The 24,837-nt window shown below is 50.8% G+C and overlaps 2 protein-coding genes across 6 annotated transcripts in view; one reads left to right on the top strand and one right to left on the bottom strand.

The window, feature by feature from the left end:
• Nucleotides 1–34: 34 nt before the first annotated feature.
• Gorasp1 (golgi reassembly stacking protein 1) lies at nt 35–10,617 on the top strand. 3 transcript variants are annotated; one of them, XM_027415390.2, is made up of 9 exons: nt 35–158; nt 3,901–3,981; nt 4,392–4,481; nt 6,982–7,068; nt 7,186–7,316; nt 7,534–7,747; nt 8,345–8,495; nt 8,897–9,049; nt 9,176–10,617. In XM_027415390.2, the coding sequence occupies exons 1-9, from the start codon at nt 99–101 to the stop codon at nt 9,415–9,417; spliced, it is 1,209 nt and encodes a 402-aa protein (XP_027271191.1). In that variant the 5' UTR covers nt 35–98; the 3' UTR covers nt 9,418–10,617. The 3 variants fall into 3 exon arrangements, with proteins under 3 accessions (XP_027271191.1, XP_027271190.1, XP_027271192.1); XM_027415389.2 differs by having other exon boundaries at nt 36–158; nt 4,392–4,595; XM_027415391.2 differs by lacking the exon at nt 35–158 and adding an exon at nt 194–340 and having other exon boundaries at nt 4,392–4,595.
• A 915-nt stretch (nt 10,618–11,532) lies between these two features.
• Wdr48 (WD repeat domain 48) overlaps nt 11,533–24,837 on the bottom strand; it is a 34,169-nt gene continuing 20,864 nt past the window's right edge. For all 3 annotated transcript variants that reach the window (XM_027415387.2, XM_027415386.2, XM_035444064.1), the window contains exons 10-19: nt 24,343–24,445; nt 23,119–23,216; nt 20,361–20,468; nt 19,970–20,066; nt 18,780–18,875; nt 17,603–17,708; nt 16,792–16,879; nt 14,634–14,710; nt 12,938–13,127; nt 11,533–12,439 (exon numbers count right to left, since the gene is read on the bottom strand). In XM_027415387.2, the coding sequence (XP_027271188.1) occupies nt 12,344–12,439; nt 12,938–13,127; nt 14,634–14,710; nt 16,792–16,879; nt 17,603–17,708; nt 18,780–18,875; nt 19,970–20,066; nt 20,361–20,468; nt 23,119–23,216; nt 24,343–24,445 (1,059 nt within the window). In that variant the 3' untranslated portion in view covers nt 11,533–12,343. The remainder of the gene's footprint in view (nt 12,440–12,937; nt 13,128–14,633; nt 14,711–16,791; nt 16,880–17,602; nt 17,709–18,779; nt 18,876–19,969; nt 20,067–20,360; nt 20,469–23,118; nt 23,217–24,342; nt 24,446–24,837) is intronic.

Here is a 24,837-nt window from a genome sequence, read left to right as displayed (position 1 = left end):
AACCTGGGGGCCGGCCTGTTGCTAAGAGCTGACATCCGGGAGGGCGTGGCCTGGTCCCCCCACGTGACCGAGCCACGCAGCGGAGGAAGAGAGCGGCCATGGGGCTAGGGGCGAGCTCGGAGCAGCCGGCGGGCGGCGAGGGCTTCCACCTGCACGGGGTGAGCCGCTGACCCGGGGCGGCGGGCGGGCGGGCATCGGGGAGGCTTGCACAGCTCGGGGCCCGCGGTGAGCTCTCTGCCAGCTTGAGGAAGCTCAGCGCGCCCAGCACCCGAGACCCCGTCTGCGAGGCGCAGTGCAAGATGCTGGAGGAGCTCGAGGGCTTCGGGGAGCCTGCAGGGGGGTGAGATGACCAGAATGACGAGCCAGGGTGGGCACTGGGACCCCACAGTGAAACACCCCGAGACTTGGGTGAGGCCTTCCGTGTCTCTTGCAGGGAGGGACGAGCGAACAGGCTTCTGGGAAGTGGAGACAAAGTGGTTGACTTGGGGTTGGGATAGGAAGGGCTTTGAACCCTGCTCTCCCCTCTGCCCCCTTGAGAAGTGGGTAGGTGTGGAGCTGTGTGGAGGCGGCAGGCAGGCAGGCTTATCAGGTTGCTGCCTGGCTGTTGGTCAGCCTTCCTGCCTTCAGACGGGGTCTTGGTGTGTAGTTCAAGTTGGTCTGAAACTCAGTAGCCCTCCTCCCTCGGCCTCTTTTTTGGTTTTTCGAGACAGGATTTCTCTGTGGCTTTGGAGGCTGTCCCGGAACTCTCTCTGTATACCAGGCTGGTTTCAAACTCACGGAGATCTGCCTGCCTCTGCCTCCCGAGTGCTGGGATTAAAGGCGTGCACCACCAACGCCCGGCTCTCCGCCTCTTTTAAATTCTGTTTTTTGACATGGTCTCACCATGTGGTATGTAGATCAGGCTGGCTTGGATGGGGCTTACTGAGATCCCCCAGCCCCGGCCTCCTGAGCCACTGTGCTACTTTGGTCTATGTCAAAGGAAGGCTGGCATCAGGGCTAAGAAGTGGTTCTTAGCCAGGAAAGCCACGTTGTCATCGCAGACCCGAAGTGACAAGATTTGAGCCTGGGGATCTGCAGACATTGGAATGCATCCAGCCAGGGGTGTTTTAAAACACATTTGCATAAGGGGATTCTGTAGGTGAAGCCAGTGGCTGGTGTGCAGGGTGGTGTGGCCCCTGCCTGGAGTGTGGAGGATGCTGATGGGCGGGCAGGGCCTTCCATGTTGTCTTGAAGACTTAGAGCACTTTTGTTTGGCAGTCCTGGGGATGTCTCTGAGCTACGTCCCCAGGTCCTGAGACTTGGTATTTTATTTGGAGGTACGGAACTCTCTGGAGGATTTTTGTTGTTTTGGATTTTATTTTCATTTTTATGTGTAAGGATGTTTTGCCTCCAGGTATATATGTGCCTGGTACCGGCAGAGGCCAGGTGGGGGTGTTAGGTGTCTTGGGATTGGAGTCATGGGTGGTTGTGAACCACCCTGTGGGTGCTGGGAACTGAACCCAGGTCGTCTACAAGAGCAACAAGTGCTCTTGACCACTGAGCCATCTCTCCAGCTCCTATCAGAAGATTTTAAGTGGATGGATAAAGTTATCTACACACACACACACACTTTGTTTTTGTTTATTTTGAGACAGGGTTTCTTTGCAGCCTTGGCTGTCCTGGAACTCGCTCTGTAGACCAGGCTGGCCTTGAACTCACGGAGATCCACCTATCTCTGCCTCCTAAGTGGTGGGATTAAAGGCGTGTGCCACCACCACCCAGTTGCCATTTACTTATATTTTTAAGAGCTGAAGAACAAGGGAGCTAACTTGTCTGAATTTTGTCATTCCCAGTCTTCCCAGGACTTTGCCCTCAGCATTCGGGAGTGTGCAGCAACGCAGGGTTCACACACTCAGATCATGCTGTTGTAGCCAGGTTGCATTTTCTAGGCTCAGATGTCTGTTACAGAGCTCCTTCTCTCATCCATAAATCAGGACAGCGAAATGGCCTGCAGACTGCTTAAGGTCTGGGAGGCGTTAGCGTCTGATACCTGGCACCCAACCCCTGTCTAGAGTCTGTTCCTGTTCATTCATAGGGTCCTTGGTTGGGAAGTAAGGTGTGGGCTTAGGAAAGGCTGATCATGCTGTAGGCTGCAGGCGTGGGGGTGCGGCTGTGGGTGGGGGTGTGTTGGGAGGTGTCAGGGAGAGCAGGGTGGAAGGGCAGCCGGTTTTGCAGGAGCAGGGTTCGATGGGCAATAGTCTAGATCATTTCAGTTGCTAGAGCTCTAGTGGGCAGTGTAGAGGGCAGATCCACAGGCAGGTGGGCGGGACCAGGGCTTCCAGACCTCATTAACCATGGTGGGTTGCTGACACCATTCGAAGGAGGGTGACACTTCCTCTTAGGAGCAAAGTGACCTTCCCCAGGGGAGTTCGAATGAGTAGTTTGGAAGTGGCCCTGCTTTGGGAGGACCTTCACCCTCTCAGATATTCTAGTCTTGTGGTCTTCAGAAGTCTCTAGGGCAGTGGTTCACAGCCTGTGGGTCGTGTCCCTTACGGAGGCTGGTGACCCTGTCATAGAGGTCACCTAAGACCATCAGAAAACAGATATTTACAATTTGATTCAAAACTACAGTTATGAAGTAGCAATGAAAATAATTTTATGATTGGGGTCACCACAGCATGAGGAGCTGTGTTAAAGGGTTGCTGCCTTAGGAAGGTTGAGAACCACTGGTCTAAGAGGGACAGAGGGCAGGCCTCAGAGTCCCTGAAGTAGGGTCCCCAGAGGGATGGAGCAGGACTTGAAGTCCCCAAACAGGCCAGGAACAGCTTGCCTTTGGGGATGGTCCAGCAACAAGCATGGGCCTGTCCCCATTGATGGCCATGGCAGCTCCAGGAGGAGCACTCAGGGACACAGCTGGCACTGCTGTCAGGACGGAGCTGTGGAGCCAGGGCCACACTGGCCCTCAACGGGAGGCATCTTGAAGCACTTTGTTCTCATCGGGCTCCTGAAAAGTCCTTCATCTTGGGGAATCCAATGGAGCTACCAAGGATCTGGGGTCACATGGGCCCTGTGCCCTGTCACCTGGACTGTCACCTTGGGGCCTGGCTGATGCCTGGCCCAAGAAGTAATCAAGTGTTCTTAGTAAAAGGCTTGAGTCAATTGCCTAGGTGCGTCTTTAGGGTTTATGGCCTGGGGACAAAGGCTGCATTGTTTGAGCAAGGGCACTGCAGATGGGGCTTGAGATGTGTCCGGGTACAGCTTGTGATAGCTTGTGACGAGCTTGAGATGTGTCCGGGTACAGCTTGTGATGGCTTGTGATGGCTTGAGATGTGTCCCGGGTACAGCTTGTGATGGCTTGTGATGGGGCTTGAGATGTGTGCAGCTGGTGATGAGCTGACTGTACTCTGGAGACAGCAGTAAACTGGTAGCTGAGAGGGCCAGGGAGCACCCAAAGGGATGGGGAGTACCTAGATCAGGACTGCGTGTCTGGGTGGAGCTAAATTTGTGGAGAGGCCTGGGATCTGCATCACCACCCTGCTGGACTGGGGCTAGGCCAGCCACTCGGGGCCTGGGCTCTTTGGGATATAGCCATGCAGCAAGGCCTGGCTGCATTTCTCCTGCATGCCTGGGCTTTCCTGGCCAATCCCCCTGACCTCCTGGCCAGCTGAAGCCCAGTTTCGGGATGAGGGGGCCAGTACTCCCCGGGCGTCCCTTACTCCCAGGACTGTGTGAGCCCTCTCTGGAAACATCTGTGTGTCACAATCGGGAAAAGTTATTTTCCCCAGAGGAAACTGCCTGAGAAGGTGGAGCATGTAGGATGTGGTGAACCTCAGTGTGGCCAGAGCAGTTTGTGCAGGCGTGACCCTCTCCGTGGGCGAAGGGCTTCTCGACCCTGTGTGACTTGCCTCTGACCTGTGACAGGTGCAGGAGAACTCGCCGGCCCAGCAGGCCGGCCTGGAACCCTACTTCGACTTCATCATCACGATCGGGCACTCAAGGCTGGTGAGAGTCCCCACAGGGTACCCAGCCTGCTTCTGCCCCCCTTTTCTTCCTGGGTGGATCAGGGCCAGAGGGACTTTTGGAGGTGGTTACCAGGCCTAAGAAGGCTGCGTTTTCAAGGCATACGAGGCCTTTGGACATGGGCCTCACAGGCCCTCTCACTTGCTTTGCTATGTTTTCTGGCAGGCTTAGGGCCCCAGGCTTGGTAGGACTTGGGGTGCCTGGAGCTGGGTAGTGGCAGTTGTGGCTTCAGTGGCTGCAGGCCCAAACCTAGCCCATGAAGCTGGGCCCAGTGCTTGTTCTAGCTTGTCCTCAGACCAGACCCTCGATGCCTCTCACGCCCTGACCCGTGCAAGGGTTCTGGCCCAGGGGTGGGAAGCCTCAGACTGAGCCAGCCCCCCTGGCCCATGCAGAACAAGGAGAACGACACCCTGAAGGCTCTGCTGAAGGCCAATGTGGAGAAGCCAGTGAGGCTGGAGGTTTTCAACATGAAGACCATGAAGGTGCGAGAGGTGGAAGTGGTGCCCAGCAACATGTGGGGCGGCCAGGGCCTGCTGGGGGCCAGCGTGCGCTTCTGCAGCTTCCGCAGGGCCAGCGAGCACGTGTGGCATGTTTTGGTGAGTACCGGCAGGGCAGGGCAGGGCAGGGCACAGGACGGCAGGAGTGGGATGGCCAGGGCCTGCTGGGGGCCAGCGTGCGCTTCTGCAGCTTCCGCAGGGCCAGCGAGCACGTGTGGCATGTTTTGGTGAGTACCGGCAGGGCAGGGCAGGGCAGGGCACAGGACGGCAGGAGTGGGATGGCCAGGGCCGGTGGGTGGGGCAGGGAGCAGAGGGCAGCGCCGTGGGATCTGGCTTTGCCCCCGTGTCTTCAGAGGACGGCTGATCATTGCTCTGTCAGCTGCGTGGCCTTGGGCATTAGTTTCATTTTGTTGTTTTAGAGCAGGGTCTCACTATGTGGCCCCTCATTGCCCCTGAATGTGTACACCAGGCTGGCCACAAACCTGCAGAGATCCACCGGCCCAAGATCTGTGTAGCTCCCAAGTGCTGGGATTAAGTATGCAGCACCACACCTGCAACTTGGGGCATTCATAATCTCCACACCTTAGTTTCTTTCTTTTAAATTTTGTTTTGTGTATATGGGTGTGTTTTTTGCCTGCACATACTCTCTGTGCACCTCATGAGTACAGTGCCCCCTGGAGGTCAGGAGAGGACCTTGGGTCCCCTGGGACTGGAGTTACAGATAGTTGTGGTGGGTGCCGGGAGTCAAACTTGGGTCCCCTGCCTGAGCAGCCAGTGCCCTTAGCCTCTGAGCTGTCTGTACAGCTCCATGCCTTGGTTTCTTTTGAAGAGTGGGCCAGCACGAACCCACCGCCAGAAGCAGGCAGTGTCTGGTATTGCTCCAGGTGGCCTGTTACTGTGTAGCAGCTGCATAAGTGAGTCTCCGTACCAGCTGCCCCAGATGGTACCTGGCACCAGGCATGCTCACCTGGCACCTATGGGCATTGGTGGCGTCAAGTTCTCCAATGCTGAGTCTTCTGGGTTGGCAGAGGGAGCATGACCCGGCTGGAAAGTTTGCTGGTTGGGGTTCTAGCTGCCTGGGTCTCTCCCGGATTTCTCGGGGGTGTCTGCAGTCTGCCTGCAGAGGCATGCCAGTGCAGGACCAATGTGCGGACTCCTGAGCACCTCTCAGGATCAGCGGGGCTCCAACAGGGCTGTCCAGCTTCTGGCTTGGGATGGCTACTTGTCTTGGGTCACATGTTCCAGGGGTGCCCAGCTCTTGACCTGTGACTCGATAGCCAATCCTAAAAAAATAAAACAGTATTTGTGTGTGTGTGTGTGTGTGTGTGTGTGTGTGTGTGTGTGAGTTTGTGTGTGTGTGTGAGTGTGTGTGTGAGTGTGTGTGTGTGTGTGTGTGTGTGTGTGTGTGTGTGTGTGTGTGAGTGTGTGTGTGTGAGTGTGTGTGTGTGTGTGTGTGTGTGTGAGTTTGTGTGTGTGTGTGTGTGTGTGTGTGTGTGTGTGTGGAGACAAAAAGACAACCTTGGGTATCAACTTTGGGACTCTCACTTTCACCTCCTCTGAAGCAGTGTCTCTCATCGGCTTGAGCTTAGCCACTAGACCACACTTTGTCCCGGGAATGCCTGGGATCGGCGCTCTGCCTCCCTAGCGAGTTACAGGTGCACACCACCTGGATTGTGGGGTTTGAACTCAGGTGAAGGCAAGCGCTTTATTTATTGATTGAGCCTCCCTCCAGCTGTCCATGGCCACATGGCCACAGGCCATGTTGGACACATTGCTGCAGTAGAACTCCCCAAGGGAGGAAGGAAATAGCTTTTGTAGTTTTCCTCCTCGTGTTTCCAGCTCCCCCCTGCGATCCAGGCAACAAGTCAACTGAGCTCAGATTGTCAGAATTTGTCAAACGCCTTTCCCTGCTGTGTGTGTGCAGTGTGCCAGCCAGGTGTTAACACCGTGTCTTTTCTCCTACTCCATATCTTACTGAGACAGGGTGCCTAACTTAACCTCTTGCTGACGTGCTGTCCTGGCTTTCTCATGGCTGCTGGGGATCCGAATTCCTGACCTCATGCTTACACATACCCCACAAACCATCTCCCCAGCCCCTGGTTTTCTTTTAAGTTTTTTGAAACAGGGCCTTACTACATAGCTGTGGCTGGCCTGGAACTCTTTAGGTAGATCAGGCTAGCTCAGAACTCAAGAGAGAGCCACTTTCTCTGTCTCCAAAGTGCTGGGAGTGGTGAAGCCCTAGGGGTTCAGGCTGTGTGTGCTGTAACCAGGAGTCAGACTCTGGACTGCATGCAGGTGCTGCCCTCTGCTGGTTAGGCTGCTGTAAACCTGCGGGGAGGGAGAAAATTTGGGCCTTATGAAGAAGGAAGTATTGCTTGAGGCTGTGCTTGGCAGCAGAGGACAAATGTCCTTCTCCCTAGAGCGACAATCCCTTGCCTCTCTGCTCAGCAGTGAGTCTTAAGAGAGGTTTTTGTTTGTTCTTCAGGACGTGGAGCCCTCTTCACCTGCTGCCTTGGCTGGCCTGTGCCCCTACACAGACTACGTAGTTGGCTCTGACCAGATTCTCCAAGAGGTAAGGAACCCATGGTGTGTCTGTTTCCAGGCCCCCCCCCCCCCAAGGGCTGTGGTCAGACATGTTGTGCATAGATGTCTCGTTTGAGGCTTCCCTCAGACCCTGTGTCTCTCCTAGTCTGAAGACTTCTATACACTCCTTCAGTCCCATGAGGGGAAGCCCTTGAAGCTGATGGTGTATAATTCTGAGTCCGACTCCTGCCGGGAGGTGACTGTGACTCCCAATGCAGCCTGGGGTGGAGAGGGCAGGTACTGTCTGGGTTCACAGGGCCGCAGGACTAGATGGGTGGGCTGGCCCAGTGGGCTTGGGCTACCCCTTGGAGGAGACAGTTGCACCCCAGAGTCCTGAGGTTCACCCTGCCCAGGAATATGCCTTTGCTCAGTCATGGTTATGGGTGGGGGTGGTTTGGGTAGGGAGGGCTGTGTCACTTGACAACCCTGACCGAGTGTTTCTGGCCTTCCACAGTCTGGGGTGTGGTATTGGTTATGGGTATCTACACCGGATCCCAACGCAGCCCTCCAGCCACTACAAGAAGCCAGCTGGGGCCTCACCGTCTGGCACTCCACCAGCTAATACTCCACAACTTAATGCCTTGCCTCTTGGTGCCCCACCCCCTTGGCCTGTCCTTCAAGACTCTTCTGGCCCAGAGTTGGGTTCCAGGCACAGTGACTACATGGAGGTATGTGGGGAGCACCTGTCAGGCCAGGGAAGAGAAGAGTATCTGGGGGCAGTGGCTCTGCCAGCTGTCAGCTGTCTGGGGACCAAGAAACCCTCCCCATGGGCCTGTGAGGTTCTTGTACCTGCTCATAGGAGGCCTGTCCGCACTGGTATGCAGTAGAAGCAGAGAGCCTCTGCTGGGGTATAGTAAAACATGCTTTTGGCTCCACTGCCCGTGGGAGTGGAGGTGAGGCCTGGCGGTCCTTTTGTGAGTGGGAAACAGACCTAGAAATGGGCAGAACCGTGTGCTGCAGTGAGGTCAGGGAAGCCGGGCCAGTGTTGGACATGTTAGGCTGCACAGTCCCCACGTGCACCCGGATTCAAGGGAGGCTCAGGGAACAGGGCTAGTGTTTGTGGATACCTGGAAATCCCTGGGCGTGTCAGGAAGCTCCCTCAGTGTGGCTGCTGTAGGGAGTGTCTGGCCATAGAAAGCAAGGGTGATGTTCACAGTGCCGGGAGGGCTGGGGCTGCATTTAGGTTGGAATGAACAGCTGTTTCTGTACTGGATCTTTATTGGCACTGTCCTGACCCCCAGTTTCTTCTTTCCTGGCATCTCTAGGCCCTGCCACAGGTCCCTGTTGGCTTCGTGGAAGCACAGCTCCTTGGGTCTGGGAGCCCTAGCCATGACGCTGCTGATTGTGGGGGATGTGCGCGCTCCATGGAGATCCCTCTACAGCCTCCACCCCCAGTGCAGCGGGTCATGGACCCAGGTATGGGACAGGCACCAGAGGAGACTGAGGCACCTAAGGCCCTGGTGCTGTAGCGGGGCTGCAGGTTCAGGGTTAGTCTTATGTAGCAGTGCCCCTAGCTGTCCTCAGGTCGGCGGCTAGCCTCTGTCATCTAGTCAAGAGCACATGCAGGTCACACTTCAGGTGGCTTCACAGACAAGAGGCAGCGCAAGGTCTGGAGCCATTGCCATGGTGCCACCTCCAGGCTCTTTTTGTCCCTCAGGGACTGGCAGCAGCAGCTTCCATGGGGTTAGGTGGAGGCATTTCTGGGGTCAAGGGCAAGTTAGGTGCCCTAGGGAACATGGCAGGGGAGACAGGCTCCAGGCTTCCCAGTAGTTGGGGTTTTATTTGAGCAAAGAACGGGGCTTTTCTCCCTCCCCCAGGCTTCCTGGATGTGTCAGGTATGTCTCTCCTGGACAGCAGCAATACAAGTGTGTGCCCCAGCCTGTCACCCTCCACAGTGCTGACCTCCACAGCTCTCTCAGCCTTGGGACCAGAGGACATTGGTTCCAGTAGCAGTTCTCATGAGCGGGGTGGTGAGTGACCTTCAAGTAACTCCCCCTGAGAAACCCCAGGTTTAGGGAGGGCTGCCCTGAGATCCAGCCCTCTACCAGAGCTTGGCAGCTGAGGTTGGATCTCCTCAGCTTTATTTTACCTTTCAGGCGAAGCCACGTGGTCAGGGTCAGAGTTTGAGATCTCTTTCCCGGACAGTCCAGGTGCCCAGGCCCAGGTGGGCCACCTGCCCCAGCTGACTCTCCCAGATGGTCTCATCTCTGCATCCTCACCAGAAGACGGGCTGTCTGCAGAGTTGCTGGAAGCCCAGCTCGAGGAGCCAGCAGACACAGAGACTGAGGGGCCAGCCAGCCCAACTCAGGTCACCCCAGAACCACAGCCTGGGCTGTGAGAAGGCTCCTGGGACCTTGGTGTTACTCAGCTTGTGTCTGTGTAGCTCGTAGGCTGCAGCTCCTAGTGAGGCATGGGCTTTGCTAGTCTTCCCCCCAGGGTCCAGCCTTCATCCCAGTACATGGTCCTGGACTGAAGGGACAGGGAAGCTGGGAGCAACAACATGGCAGCTTCTGCTTCGAGACACAGGATGGAATCTAGGCTGCCTCAATGAGGCACTGAAGCCTAGTGGGTAGGGAGGGGCCACAGGGCCGGATAACGATTGAGTGTGAAGATGGGGTGAGGGACAAGAGAGGCTATGTCTACCAGTAGCCCCACCTGTACTGAGGACCCCAAGTCCCAGTGTCCTTCCCCATTCCAAACCTTGTGCTGGAGGAGAGAGTATACTTGCCACTTTGTTCTCAAGTTGGAAAATTCTAGGCCCTTCATAGGGATCCACCTGGGCTAGTCATTCCCTGCCCCCCTCCCCCAATCAGGCTCCACATACAGACAACAGGCTTTGAGTGCACAAGGTTTCCAGCAAGGTCTGATGGTATAAACTTAGGCTCACCATCAAAACCCCTTCTGCCTGTACTTCTTGGCTCTAGCCTCACCCCAGGAGAGACACTGTCTGTAGAACTCTAGGTCCCTGCAGCTTAGAGGCTAAGGCTAGGAGAGGTTGTCTACTCTGCTGGCTTTCTGCAGAAGGCACCAGGCATGTCCCCTGCAGCTCCAATCTCCTCTAATCACTGTAAGCTGCCTTTGGTCTTGTTTTCTAGTTTCTATAGATGTCCACAGACCGCATGTAACAGAGTGTACAGTGCACTTAAGGCTGTCAAGTCAAGGACTTGTTCTAGGAAGCATAGGCCAAACAATATAGCCGGCCAGGTTCCAGATGGGCAAACACTAAGCCCCAAGCACTAGGAATACATTTAGTCAGGCCCTGTGAGTCAGCCCCGGTGCCTCTGGTGAGTGCCAGGAGTATGGGCTTACAATTGAGTAGCCACAGGGCTGCTTCTGGGCCGGCTCACCTTAGCTCTGTAGCTAGGCATTCTGACCCCTGGCTGCCCTAATTGGAAGGTTCTGTTCCCCGAGACCTGGTAAGTGGGGTAAAGATGGATGCTGTTGATGTTTCAAATATGAACCCTAGATGTTTCTTTCCCTGTTAATCTGATGTGAAGGAAAATGACAAGTAAAAAAAATAAATGTGTAAGACATTGAAGTATTTTAACTAAAGCTTTATTCTATACAACTTGAAATACAGACTCTGACCTTTTTGGCATTGCAGACTGTCCAATTTTCTGGAAACTTCTTACTGATTTTGACTAGAGGGGGAAAAAAAGGAACAACCATGCTGGGGGTAAAATCCACCACAGGGGCCCAACTGCCTATGGCTCAGCACTGGGCCGTGAACTGGTAAAACCCATTTAGTGCATTGGCCCCTCCTGCAAACAGAGGGCGGGGCGCCCCCACCCCCTTGCTTTTAGCTCATAACTATCACTGAAAAAGATGCACCAAAAGTGCACTGTTGTATCACAGAGAGATAAAAAGGACTTCTGTAAGAGGAAAAAACGCCAGTTGCTCTGAGGAAAGAACATTTTAACACCTGGGAAATGTCTTTGCTCACTTGAGGGTGTGGAAGCCGTGGCATGTCTGAGCTCCACAGTTAGCAGTGAGGGACCCTGTTCTGCAGTTGTTCGGATCGGTGCCTCATTTTGTGAGGGACCGACCTGGACCCACCAGCGGCCCCCAGTGGAACCTGTGAAGATGTGGAAAAGAGAACAAGCCCTCTCCAGTCCCTGCTCCCGTGGGGACAGAGCACACAGGGGAGGGAGGCGACGGGCCTGGAATAAACTGCCCCTGAAGGCACTTGTGCTTCTTCTGGCTTTGTTCAAGGTTTGTCTTCTGGAGGGTCAGGGGGACCACTGAGCTATCTGAATGAGAAGGACCTTGAGAAGAATCCAAAGTATTTTCTGTCAAAGGTGAAGTGTTTATCCCCAATAAGTTAATAATTCCAAGTCCAAGTGAGTCTATGAAAGCTTATGATTGTTAGAAAGACAGGAAAAGATCTGGACGCAGGTACAGGAAAAGCCCACGCATAAAACTGGAAAACCAAACATGGACCACAATATAAATATCAAACCAACTGACTGTGAGATCTTTTTACTCTAATAACACAAACTTTAGGTAGCATTTGAATGAAACTGAGACTTCAGCATGGTCTTAAGTGGACAGTATCGTGCTGCTCACCCAGGTTGCGAGGCTGTGGTTCCCACTGACACTGCCTCTGAGGAAGACTGGTTGCTGGAGGAAGGACAGTGGCCACCGCTGTTGGGGCTGCTATGGGACAGTACTGCACAACACAGGTGCAGTGGCAGGAGGTCCTCCTACAGACCACAGCTGAGATCCCGTATTTCAAAAGTAGCCCAACATGGTCATTTCTTACAAAGTGGGCTGGTTCTTGAATTGTGCAACAGTGATGATTCCCATTAAAACAAAACTCTTACATGATGATGAAAACATTTTTTTTTTTTTTTTTTTTGTAATGACAAATTTGGAAAAAGCCTTCATAGGTACTGCATGAGTGGAATGTACTTAGAGAAGCCGCAGAACTCATGGGTTTGAAACGCGGTGACAGATGTGGCCCCGCTGATGTTCTCTAACAAGTGCTAAGAGACAGAGGGCCTTCAAAAGGGGTCAGTGAAGTCCGCACGGCTGTTGTAGGTCTCTGCACACCTCGAAGGACTGCTTGGGGCTCCTGTCCTCACACTGAGTCCCTGGGGACACCTTAATCTATGCATGGAGCCTGGTTCTATATTACATCTCGATTAGTGACTCCACCAAATCGGCCGGTGGAGCTCCTGCTCCCGGTAGGGCTTGGTGGGCTTCCTAGGACTACTCAGGGCCCCAGAGGAAGGTTGATGAATAACCCAGGACTTGGCCCCCCTTCACGTGCACTTCTGGCGGTAATGGAGTGTGAGGTCCCCGCCGCTCTTCCAGATGAAGTGCTTTACTGTTCGTAGGTCCATATTTGGGTCCAAAACCTGAACAGCCAAAGTGCATTGAAAACGTCAAGGTCACTAACAGCTAAAGCCACCCTTAACCAGGGACCTGCCAGGTGGCCCAGCTTACACATGGGATCTGAAAAATCCACCAGCAGAAGCAGCTCAGCCCCACCTGAGCACACACACTGCCTCTTAGCTGTGATCCATCTCTTCACCACCCACCTCCACTCCAAATTCTTTAACATGATAGATACTACCCTGCAAATCAAGACGACCTTGCCCCTGTTAACCAGGTGCAGCCCTACTGTGGACATCTGTAAATCTGTGTCCTCTTCCCAAGCACCTCCCTCAGATGAAGAAAAGCTTCGGGTACGCTGAAGAATCTTGGCAAAAGACTGGGCTCTTGAGAGCCTCTGAAAGCTGATGCCCAAGGAGGCCAACTGCTTGAGGATCTAAGCACACGTCACGGTTACACGTTGTGTGACTTTCTGGGTACCTCTGCAGGGAGATGAAGCTACACTCCTCAGGTCCACTCACCTGGTCCTGGCACAGAAGTTCAATTTTCTCCTCTGCCAACACAGCAATATCCTCCTCCTTCTCCTGCTCTGGCTTCTCATTATTAGAAGAGCTGGTGGTCTGAGACTCATTATCCAGGTTGATAATCTTCTCGTAGACATGCTCCGTCACCTTCCGGACCTGCAGCATGTCACTGGCAGAGAGTCTGTCTCTAGAAAAGACAATGCATGTTTTGATACCACAAAGTCTATTATTTTCATTGTGTCAACATCTAAAGAAAAACGTTGTACAGACATCTGTTTTTTTTTTTTTTTTTCTTTCTTTCTGAGACAGGGTTTCTCTATGTAGCTATGAAGCCTATCCTGGCAGTCACTCTGGAGACCAGAGTGGCCTCGAACTCACAGAGAGCCTCTTGTACAGACATCTGAAACCAATGCATGTTTTCAGTCCCTGGATCCATTTGGGAGTTGTCAGAGAGTTCCAATGGTGCCCGTCTAGGGCTTATGTACTACACACAATAGCTACCTGCATTTTAGTCCTTCATGTGTGCGCCTGAACCGAGGACAGACCTGGGCAGATCCACCAATTAACCACCAGGGCTCAGTGTTACTTCCCACTGCTGTGTCTTCAACTAGAAGCAGACAATGAACGCCCCAGGCTAGACATTAAGCCCCAGGCGGCTCCACACCACAAATCCAGCAGCTGGCTTGTCCTGGATCACACAGCTGAAGTCCCTTTCGTCCAGGCCCTCATCTCTGCTATCATTCAACCACCACCAAACCTCATAGCTACAGTGTAAACTCTTCAAGGATCCTGGGGTTCTGTCATGAATCTGCTACAAGTGTGTCTACGCTCGCTATGAACTGATCCAGTGTGTGCGTGTGCAGGAGTGTCGAGGCGAGCAGACCCTCGTGGTGGTCAACCCTGAAGTGTCTCATTGGCCAGTGGGCCAGCTCAGGAACCCTGGGGACAGTTTAGCTGCCCTGCTGGTGTCACACACATACTGATTATGGCTCACATTCCCTTGCTGGCCTCAGCTTCTCTGCCGTAAGCCTCTCTTGGAGCCTTGTCTACCTTACCTATCAGGAATTTCTGCTAGTATGTCATGGTGACCTGGCATTCAAATTCAGTCACCAAGCCTCTAACTCGTCATGTCTCCCCACTCCAGCCTATGTGAGGGAACACGCATCCCCACAACCACTTCTGGTATCCTCAGCCTGTTCCCGCCGGGGAAGTGTGTCTTTGGGCAGTACAGCCATCCGCCCGTGTTCAGGTGATTCCTCCTTCCTGAAACCTCAGAAAGCTGTGCTCACAAGCTGGTTACCCCTTTCTCTTTACTCCCTAAAGGGTCTGTAGAGGCAGCTACTATACACAGGTTTTGTCCTAAACAGAGTCTCACATGCCCTGGAACTGATCCTCCTCTGTCCACCGCTAAGAATAGGGATTACAGGTGTGAGCCACCACAAACGGCTTACTTGGTCTTGCTATGGCGTCTCAGCTGGCCTGGAACTCACTGTATTTCCCAGGCTGGCCTCTTTCCTGTTTCTGCCTCCGAGTGCTGAGACTACAAAGGCATGAGTCAGCAATTATGGGCTAAGCTAAATTCTGACAGGGGACAAGCTCCACAATAACCAGCTTCCCACCCAGCAGCCGTCTCCCTTTCACCACGTGACCATAGGTGCAGTGACTGCAATCAAGAAGAGCAATGGTTACTTACTTTTTTAAAGTTTTTGCTCCTGAAGATGCATGAGGTTGGAGGTAGAAAGGAATTTTGTTGAATTTGGGCATATTTTTCTGAAATATTAAAAGTTTAAGAGGTATAATAGTTTCTACTAGCTGATAAAACTAAAATGCTGTCAATAGGAAAACATGATTTACAAATAACTACTTTTACAATCAAAGGACTTTTAATGTAATTTACATTAAGTTATCAACTGAAGTGTGCCTTAGGAGAAAAATTTATCAGCAAGTATGGTGTTTAGTTTACAATAAAAATAGATGAAGACAAATTATATGTAATATTAGTGCCAAAAATACTTTGTGGCATGGCTTTTCTGAAATTTTTATACAAGGCATTACAGGAAAACAAACCTAAAATTTTAGCGCTGTATGAATCAGAATAGTTCGGCTGATGACTAAAGTCCCGAGAGAGGCTCAGGCTCTCTCCTATTGCCCCCCTCTGACAAGAGAGGTCTGCCATGAAGAACATCCCCATTCTCAAATGATGGCTGAAGTCATCTGGTCAGCTTTCTCAGGGCGTAAGCCATGCCACAGGGTCAGTAATGCATCGAGGCCAGGTCTACACTCCAAGGAAGCAGTGTTTATGGGAAGCTTGGACATTGAAGGCCACAGAATACCCACCAGGTGTCACACTGGCTCTAAGTCCTTGGGGTGGTGTGTCTGGGGCAGAAAACAAATTTCCTAAAGTTTTAAGAGATTAATTCCCTTTTCATATGGCTTTAGGATATATAAAATAGTTTAAGAGGACATAAAGTCTAGGAACGGACTGAGCCAGTGTCTACAGGAATTGAGTGCACAAATAAAGACAGCAGTTCAGATTAGTAGAGACAGGACAGACCCTACAGACTGCTTAGTTCTTTGGAAAAGTTAGCGTCTTACCTCCCACCAAACAGAAGAAAATAACTACAGATTAAAGAGCCAGGCAAGAAAGTGAAAAGGTAGGGAGAGCTCAAACAAGGAGATCGGCCCACCCTATTCTGGATTAGAATATACCTAACAAAACACGGAGCTCAGAGCCAGAACACATTGATTTGATTATACAGAAACTAAGTTTCCACCTGGGGAAGAACCTTGAACAAAGTAAAAGTTTAATGAAGGCACAGAGGAGGCAGGTTAATATGCAACAGAAGGTCACCTACAAGTCAGTGAGACGATGACCCAACTAGAGAGAGGAACGGACGGCAAAGGACACAGCAGGCAGGTCATGGAGAGACACAAATGCCAATATGAAAAGACTCTTAACCTCACCATGAATAAAGAAAAATTCACATCAAAGTCATCAGACACTATTTGCCTACTGTACAGGCAAAGGTCAAGTGTCCAGTGTTGGTGTGGCTGTGGGAACTGGACATTCATACACTGTTGGTTCAGAAGGAAATTGCCTTTGTGAAGGGCAATTTGGCATTATCTATCAAAATTTAAAATGTGCATACCCTTTGATCCAGCAATTCCACTTCTAGGAATTTATCCTAAAAAGTACACAAAGATACATGTACAAGGGTTTTCACCGCAACACTGTTCGCAACAGAAAACACTGGAAACAACCAGAGGCCATTAATAAGGGGCTGATCAAATAAAGAATGCTACATTCACACAGCAGAATAGGGTGCAGTCATTTAAGGGAATAGTCCAGAAGTACAGGCATAAACAGATGTCCAAGTCACAGTTTTAAGTAAAAAAAAAGTTGCAGAACACTGTTAAGAGATTTTGTGCAAAATCAAACGAGCTACACTTACACACGCACATAAGTAATATGTGCTCATGTAGGTGAAGAAAGTAGCAGAGACCGAATCAACCTACTAGTAGGTGCTCCCTCTGGGAGGAGGGTGGGGTGAAAGGGTGGGGTGAAAGGGTGGGGGGGATGGATGGTAAGAGGTGGGCACTTCACTCCAAACAGCAATCACCAAATAGAATGAGCATATATTATTGTTATTACTCAAACCTGACAAATACAAATCAATATGTAATGTAAACAATTATCAGATGGGCCTGCAACTTGGGAACTTCAGGAAAGCAGAGGGATTCCACTTGGCAGGAGACTTTCGTTACAGTTTAAGTCTGTGCTGTCTAAAACGGTCCTTAATGTTACCATCTGGGAAAAGTAAAAGGGCAAAGCGGGAGTGGAGGACACTTACATCCACAGTGATGTCAATTACCCATTGTGGCACTGTCTCATTGAGAAGCATCGCCTCAGTCTCGCCCCCGGAATCCCGGCAGAGCAGCCTAGACACAATCCATCAGGTAGTCAGTGTCATGACAAGCAAGGGGACAACAGAAGAGGAACCCTCACAGTGCTCACTGAGGACAGCAAAGTGACAGCAGAGCAGGGAGTCCCCGGTCACCACAGGACGCACTCAGCAGAGGGCCCAGCCAGTGCTATGGGGCATGGCATGGACTTCGCCCACAGTGAGGGTTCTAGCGTGGCTGCTACACTGAGAGCCCTCGCAAAAGAAGGAAGTCTACACTCGGGCAAGGCAGACGTCTCCTCACATCTGACACTTGTCTAGCCCCACCACACCTGTGCTGGGAGCTGAGGGTAAGCACAGCAGCCTTCCCTTCCCTGGAAGGCCCAGAGAGGATTCCTGGCAGCCCAGGTTGAGCCAGTGTGGATCATAAGTTCCCAGTCCATCTTGTGTGGCCCAGCCCCCTGTGGGCAGGGACGGCTGTCATGCCACCTCGTCTCTGCCCCTGGCAGGCAGTCCCACTGGCAAAGTGAGAGAAAGTACCACCAGAGATGCTGCCCGGAGGCAGGCATCTGAGTGGAGGGGCAGGGCCTGTGAATCAACACTCACTGCACCAGGCATTTAGCTATCTCAAGGAGATGGAAAAGCCAATTCCAGACACTCTTACAAGTTAATGACACACTGCCAGCACTTCCTAGCAAGAGGGTTAGTCTGTCAAGCAAAGTCTTTCTTAGGCAGGGCCTCTGGTCCTTCTCATCCATACCTGAACAGTGTGCGACCTCCAGCTTCGCCAAATATCACAGGGGTGTGGGGGGGCACTTGGAAATACCCATTTCCCTTCTGGACTCTGCTCTCCTGCTCCCCACTCACTAGGAAAGACAGGCAGGCCGTCAGTGCTGAGACTACAGTTTCTAAACACTCGTCATAACACACTAAGCATTCCAACATTTTAAAAGTAAAAAATCCTGGTGCTGGAGAGACGGTTCAGTGGGTAAGAGCACTGACTGCTCTTCCAGAGGACCTGGGTTCAGTTCCCAGCACCCATGCTGCCAGTTATACCGGCTCCAGGGGATCTGATGCCCTTGTCTGGCCTTCACATGCATACGTGACATTTTTTTAGATATTAAAAGAATAAAGTTAAACCCCTGAAAGTAAGAATTCAGTATTTTATACTGACTGTATTTCAGAAGATCTTACCAGAAGTCCAGTTTCACGCTACCCACCGTGAAAAATAGTCCCTTCTGGAGGGTTTAACACAAGATAAATGTAGTTGACTCAGTGCTGGCCCTGCACACAAATGCCCTGCTGCTTGGTCGAAAGCCCCCTGTAAACTGGTCACAGTGGCACCATCTGTCACCCCAGTACTTGGGAGACAGAGGTGGAAGGAGCTATGTCAACTGTGAGACAGCTTGGACTACAAGAGACTTGTCTCAAAGATAGAAAAAGGGAGGGAAACAGTATCTAGAACAGGTGTCTAGCTGGGCAGTGGTGGCACACACCTTTAATCCCAGGACTCTGGAGGCAGAGGCTAAGGCAGGCGGATCTCTGAATTTGAGGCCAGCCTGGTCTATGGTATGAGTTCCAGACAGCCAAAACTACACAGAGAATCTCAGTCTTGAAAAGCCAAACCAAACCCAACCAAAGCAAACCAAACCACCAGGTGTCTTAACTGTCTGTACAGAGGTAGCTGGTTATGTTTGTCTTTTTGTTGTTGTTGTAGGGATTAAAGATGTGCACCACCACCACACGGCATGTTTCTGTTTTGAATATCAAACATGGGGTTTCTTTCACCTTTGAGAATCACACCCCACAATGGTCTATCTCAGTTCACTGGGCACTCTCACTCAGGTGCAGAAAGGAGACAATTAACTGGGCATACCACAGATATACGCACTCTGGCTCCAAGCAACTCCTGCTTTCCTGAACATACACACACTAACCATGGTTCACTTCATTCTCTTCTTCGTCCATGGGAGTCACGTGTGTTCTCGGCCAGTACTCAAGGAGAGCCTGTAGGAGAAGTCCTCCCAAGTTCACTGCAAGTTGACAGGAGAAACACGGAGCGTTTGTTATCTCTAAGCTAAGACAGAGGGGGATTGCTCCAGAAGCAGAACTACACTCAGGGCAGGCTATCAACAGGGCAGCTGGGGCACCCAAAGGTGGAGGTGAGTCCTCAGGAGAGGGGACTGACGTGCGTCTAGGGGTGTACACACAAGTCTGGTGGCTTTTCAGGTGCAACTGTCTGAGCTGGTACTAACTCTGCTTTTCTCTTCTGTGTGAGTTCAGCCCATGTACAGGGATGACAGGCACGCGCTGCTGTGCTGCAGCACCCATGCTGAAGACCCTAACCCACACCACAGACAGGCAGGCCTCAGCATCTCCTAACCCAGACCACAGACAGGCAGTCTCAGCATCTCCTAACCCAGACCACAGACAGGCAGGCCTCAGCATCTGACCTCAAGTCTGAGACGAGGAGGAGACTACACTGCTCTTCAGCAGTCACTCTCCTTTCCTTTTAGAGACAGGGTTTTACACTGTAGCTAAGGCTGCCCCAGAACTCATCCAATTCTCCTGCTTCAGCCTCCCAAGCGTTGGCATTACAGGCATGAGCCACTATGCCTGGGTTAGCTATTCTTTACAAACAAATAAGATGTTATTTGCAGAGATACTCCCCTGAATCCAGCAACACTTTATCTGCACATCTGTGTTGATTTCTACATGGCAAATTCTTAGAAGAATGCTGAGTGAAGATACAATAAGTACTGGGTAGTAATGGCATACAATTTTAATTCCAGCACTTGGGAGGCAGAGGCAGGTGGATCTCTATGAGTTCAAGGCCAGCCTGGTCTACAGAGTGAGTTCCACGAAAGCCAGGGCCACACAGTGAAACCTTGTCTCAAAAACCCAACCCAAACCAAACAACAAGGGGGGGGCACTTAACCCAAATCAAACAACAAGGGGGGCACTTAACCCAAATCAAACAACAAGGGGGGGGCACTTAACCCAAACCAAACAACAAGGGGGGGGCACTTAACCCAAATCAAACAACAAGGGGGGGGCACTTACAGAGATGATTAGCCAGCAGTCCCTGCCCACACCCACCTTCTTCAATAGAAAACACTTAACTCACATTTTGGGTCTGACCCATCGGGACTGCTGAAGCCAGCATCTTTCGCAGAAACCCAGGCAGCAAAGCAGTCACTTTCATCCAGAGTAATCGTCAGCATCTGTCAGAGGCACCAATGTCAGTGGCATTCCTTCCTTCCTTCCCTCCCTCCCTCTCTCCTGCAGCACCTGAACTTTCATGCATTCGCACACTAGACTAAGGCGGTAAGCCATGTTTCATGGGAATCAATGTAGCTATGGTTCACTTTACTCAAGTGCCAAAGGCTTGAATGATAGTTTATTAACATGGGAGAAAAAGCAATTGCATATATTAAAAACGTCAAACTCTGTAAGAATAGTTAGTGCATGTTAGGGATCTTCAATTATCCAAAATTACAAAAATATTGTTAACTCACCCCTGTTTTTAGATCTACTGAGAACCAATTTGGAACGTACACCATTTTAAATCTTTTCTTAATTTCGTCTTCAAAGTCCACTTTGCCCAAATCCTCCACTTTGCATGCCTGCACAAGGAAGCACCATGGTCAGTGTGAAGCAGGGGATCCACTTCCTGATGCTACACACTGTTTACATAATTCTAAAGTTCATCTCAAAAAGAAGAGAGCCAGCTGGTCAGTGGTGGCGCACACCTTTAATCCCAGCACTTGGGAGGCAGAGATAGGCAGATCTCTGTGAGTTCAAGGCCAGCATGGTCTTCAGAGTGAGTTCCAGGACAGGAGCCAAAGGTACACAGAGAAACACTGTTTCGAAAAACCAAAAGAAAGAAGAAGAAAAAAGAAGCAGACAGCCAATTCTTTTATCCTAAGGCCTTTGAATAACTACCTGCTAGTAAAGTTTTAAATTAATGAGCTGGAGAGATATCTCAGTGGTTAAGAATACTTGTTGTTCTTGAGAATATGGGTTCAGTTGTCATTGTGGAAGTGCATGTAAGTGCATAAGCAAACCTAGACAGAAACCCCTTCTTTTTCCCAGTGCAAGAAAAAGATGCCCTTCTGGTTGTGTTCTGGCCCTCCTGTCCTGGAAACTTGTATAGCTCCCCCCTCCTCCATGTTCCCAAGTCAAGGTTTCTATGTGTAGCCCTGGCTGTCCTGGCACTCACTCTGTAGACCAGGCTGGCTTCGAACTCAGAGGTCCACCTGCCTCTGCCTCCTGTGTGCTGGGATCAAAGGTGTACGCGACCAACGCCTGGCTGGAAACTGGTGTATCTTTGTTAGCTTCCTGCCCCCATTGCATTCTCCTCAGGAGTAGTTAAAACTGAACCCATTGGCTGCTGCCTAGAGGGCTCCCCCAGAAATCACCCTCAAGGTTCTCTCCGCTCCTGTCTGAAAACCCCATTTGTCCTTGAGCTGTCTGTCATTGGCTCCTGGCTTTCTCACTCACTAGGGGCTTCCTTCTAGCCCTCTGGTAAGAATGATGGCCCCGTTTATTTTCTTCTTGGTCATATTTCTTGGATGTCTTGACAAATCCCATGACATCATCTGTAACCGCCATGTTGAGGGCTACTGTTTTTTTGATATGGGGTTTCTCTGTGCAGCCCCGATGGGGGAGGTCCTTCTGTGTATATGATTGTCTTATTGGTTGACAAATAAAGTACTGTTGGCCAATAGGAAAACAAGGCAGGTGGGACTAGGAGTCAAGGAGGATTATGGGAAAGGTAGGAGAAAGTGCAGAGTCACCATGTGAGCCCGGGAAGACAGGACACTTCCGCTGGCGTCCGGTAAGATAAGCCTTATAAAATATATAGTTTTATGATAATTAAGACTGAGCTAGCAGATGAGAAATCCTAGTCATTGGCCAAGCAGCATTTGTACCTAATATAAGTCTCTGTGTGTTACCTGGGATCATAACATGGCGGCAGGCGGAACTTGGGCACCCTGGTAGAAAGCAGGGCAGTAGGGCTCGGGAGGCTTGGCAGAAAGACTTATTGTTACACAGCCCAGGCTGTCTTGGAACTTGTTCTGTAGATCAGGGTGGCCTTGAACTCAGAGATCCGCCTGCCTCTGCCTTCTGAGTGCTGGGACTAAAGGCGTGCACCACCAACGCCTGCAGTACTTGCTTCAGCCTTCCCAGTGGACTGCCTAGCTGTCTGTCCCACCATTGTATCCTGACAGCTGGGCTGTCATCTTCTACCTCTAGACTTCCAACCACAACAGAGCCCAGGAGTCCTTCTCACGTCTTCCTTCCTTCCTTCCTTCCTTCCTTCCTTCCTTCCTTCCTTCCTTCCTTCCTTCCTTCCTGTCTGTCTCGTTTCCCACCCATTTCACTGAAGCAGATTCCTCTGTGTGAGCCCTGTGTTGCATGATCCTGAAATATGCCCCTGACATCACCAGGAAATGGGTGATGGCAATTTTGGGGGTGAAGCCAGAGGTTCAGGTAAGTCCAGCAGGTCATGTGACTGGTCACTGACTACAGACTAGAACACAGCTCTGCCTATTCCTCCATGTCCCCAGGCTTCCTTGACTTCTTTACCTACTTAGGTTTAGTATGTCAGATCACGTGACTTCAAAATGTCCAAGGTTTGTTCCCTGGGCATGGGAAGCTGTTCGAGGAGTAACACTCATGCACACTGGGCTGGGAGCTCTACCCAAGCCGAACTATATCCCATTCAGACAGCAGGGTTCTACTGAGAGCAGCTAACCAGACCAAGAGTGGGCGACAGACAGAACCATACACAGAAAGCTACTAGCTCAGCCTTAGAGATGCTGGTCTGACAAGACTCTTGAGTGCTGTGGAAATAGTGCAGGAATAGCAGCACGGCCTCGGGCCACACACGGTGAGTATGGTAATCTGCCGATGATCGAGTGACCAAGGCTTCTTTTGATCTCCCAGTTCCCATGGGACCCTTTTGTGAAAGAAAGACAGGACAGAACGGCTCTCTCTATACTTGAGGAACTACCCAGACTAAAGTGCCAATAGCATAAAGGATGAGAACTCTGACGGACCCTTTTAAAGCAAGGCAGCCTTTCATACAGTTTCTAATACAGTAACCAGGGAAATGGTTCAGGTGCTTAAAAAAGTAAATGACTATGTCTTCCTATATCTGAAGTACCCACCCCCAGATAAAGCACTATTGCAAATAAAATCTTGATTGTCATGTACAAGGAAGGAAAGCTAAGAGGAACATGTGATTTGTACCTCTAACCCGACACTCACCTTCAACACATCCCAGTAAGCCACATTGTTATTCGTATCTTTGGTTAGTATATGTCTCTTATCATTGAGGATGTGGCATTGGATGATACTAGCGCCCCCTATGGGAGAGAAAAAGAACAACCGGCATAATGGAGCATAAACACCCCAGTGCACATGTGGTCAGGTGTCAACTCTGGAGCTGGTTCTACCCTTCCACCTTTACAAGGGCACAGAAGACAGAATCCAAGCTGTCAGGCTTGGGCAGAAGTACTGAGTCAGCGGCCAGCCTGCCATTACTCTTGCTCCTCACCTTCACACCTCCTGACTAGAGGGAAGAGCTATGGGAGGCTAACCCTAAGTGCTAACATGAAATGAAATACACTTTTTTTTTTTGCTCAGTCAGCCAAAGCATAGAATTTGAGGCTTATATCTGTGCCCAAAGACAAGGTTAAATGTATTTTACACGGCTACTGTGCTGTAGGGTAAAAAATGAACTTGAGAATAGTGTCAAAACACACACAGTATACTGAAAGCAAAATGTGTCATGTCCTGTTTGCAGCAAATGGGACTGCAAGACCCTGGCAAATACAAGGCTGACACAGAGACCACTCATACAGATCCAAACACACAAAGCCATCATGACGTCTAGGGAAGGCAGTAGAGGGAGGTTGGGTCTCCTCTGAGGTACCACACAAACCCCTCATCTGTGCCATAATAGACATCACTTAAAAAAAAAAAAGTCAAAACCACAGCCCTGTGCATATGCACAGCACCAAAGGGACCCAGTAGGGGACACACACACACACACAAAAAAAAAAAAAAAAAAAAAAAAAAATTGGGAGAGGGGCATATCCAGGGGCAATGGACAGGGTGGAAAGACACGGATGAAACTACCAAAGAACAAATAAAAAAATATCCTTACACCCTCCCAATTTCTTACCATAACATTCTTGTGCTAATAACAAACCCACATATTACTAGTCTTCTGTCTAGTAATTTGAAGAAAGGCCATCATAGGCAGGTGGTGGCGGCTCATGCCTTTAGACCCAGCACTCGGGAGGCAGAGACAGGTGGATCTCTGAGTTTGAGGCCAGCCTGGTCTACAAGAGTGAGTTCCAGGACAGCCTCCAAAGCCACAGAGAAACCCTGTCTCAAAACCCCACACCCCCAAAAAAGAAAGGCCACCACTTACTTTCATTAACTATAACTTCATTATCAGTGTGTGTTTGCCTGTGGCCTTCTTACCTTTAATAACCTGGTCGGGCTGTGTGCAGAGTGGCGTTATGGGATTTGTACAGTCATTGTCATAATCACCAGAGGCTCGGAAATTATGAATTCCCTTCAGTGTCTACAGGAAAAAATTATCAAGCGATGAGAATGACGCAGTTACAGAACTAGGAAATGCTCAGGGCTACAGCTCTATCAGGGCACATCCAGTCACAGCAGGGGCCACAGGGTCTAACCAAGAAATCCCCGAAAAATAGTCATAAGGGAATGCTTGAATGCTTTGTTTTGTTTTTGAGACAGAGTCTCTCTATGTAGCCCTGGCTGAACTGGAGCTCACTCTGTAGACCAGGCTGGCCTTGAACTGACAGAGATCCGCCTGTGTCTCAAAAAAACAAACAAACAAACAAACAAACAAAAAACAAAAACAAAAAAACCAAAAAACAAACAAACAAACAAACAAAAAAAACCAAAACCCCACAAAAACAAAAAACCCCAACAGAACCAAGGCCCCTG

Source organism: Cricetulus griseus, chromosome 4, assembly GCF_003668045.3.
Source record: "Cricetulus griseus strain 17A/GY chromosome 4, alternate assembly CriGri-PICRH-1.0, whole genome shotgun sequence".
NCBI lineage: Eukaryota > Metazoa > Chordata > Mammalia > Rodentia > Cricetidae > Cricetulus > Cricetulus griseus.
Note: the sequence above shows the minus strand (reverse complement) of the source record. Positions and strands in the feature narration are given on the sequence as shown.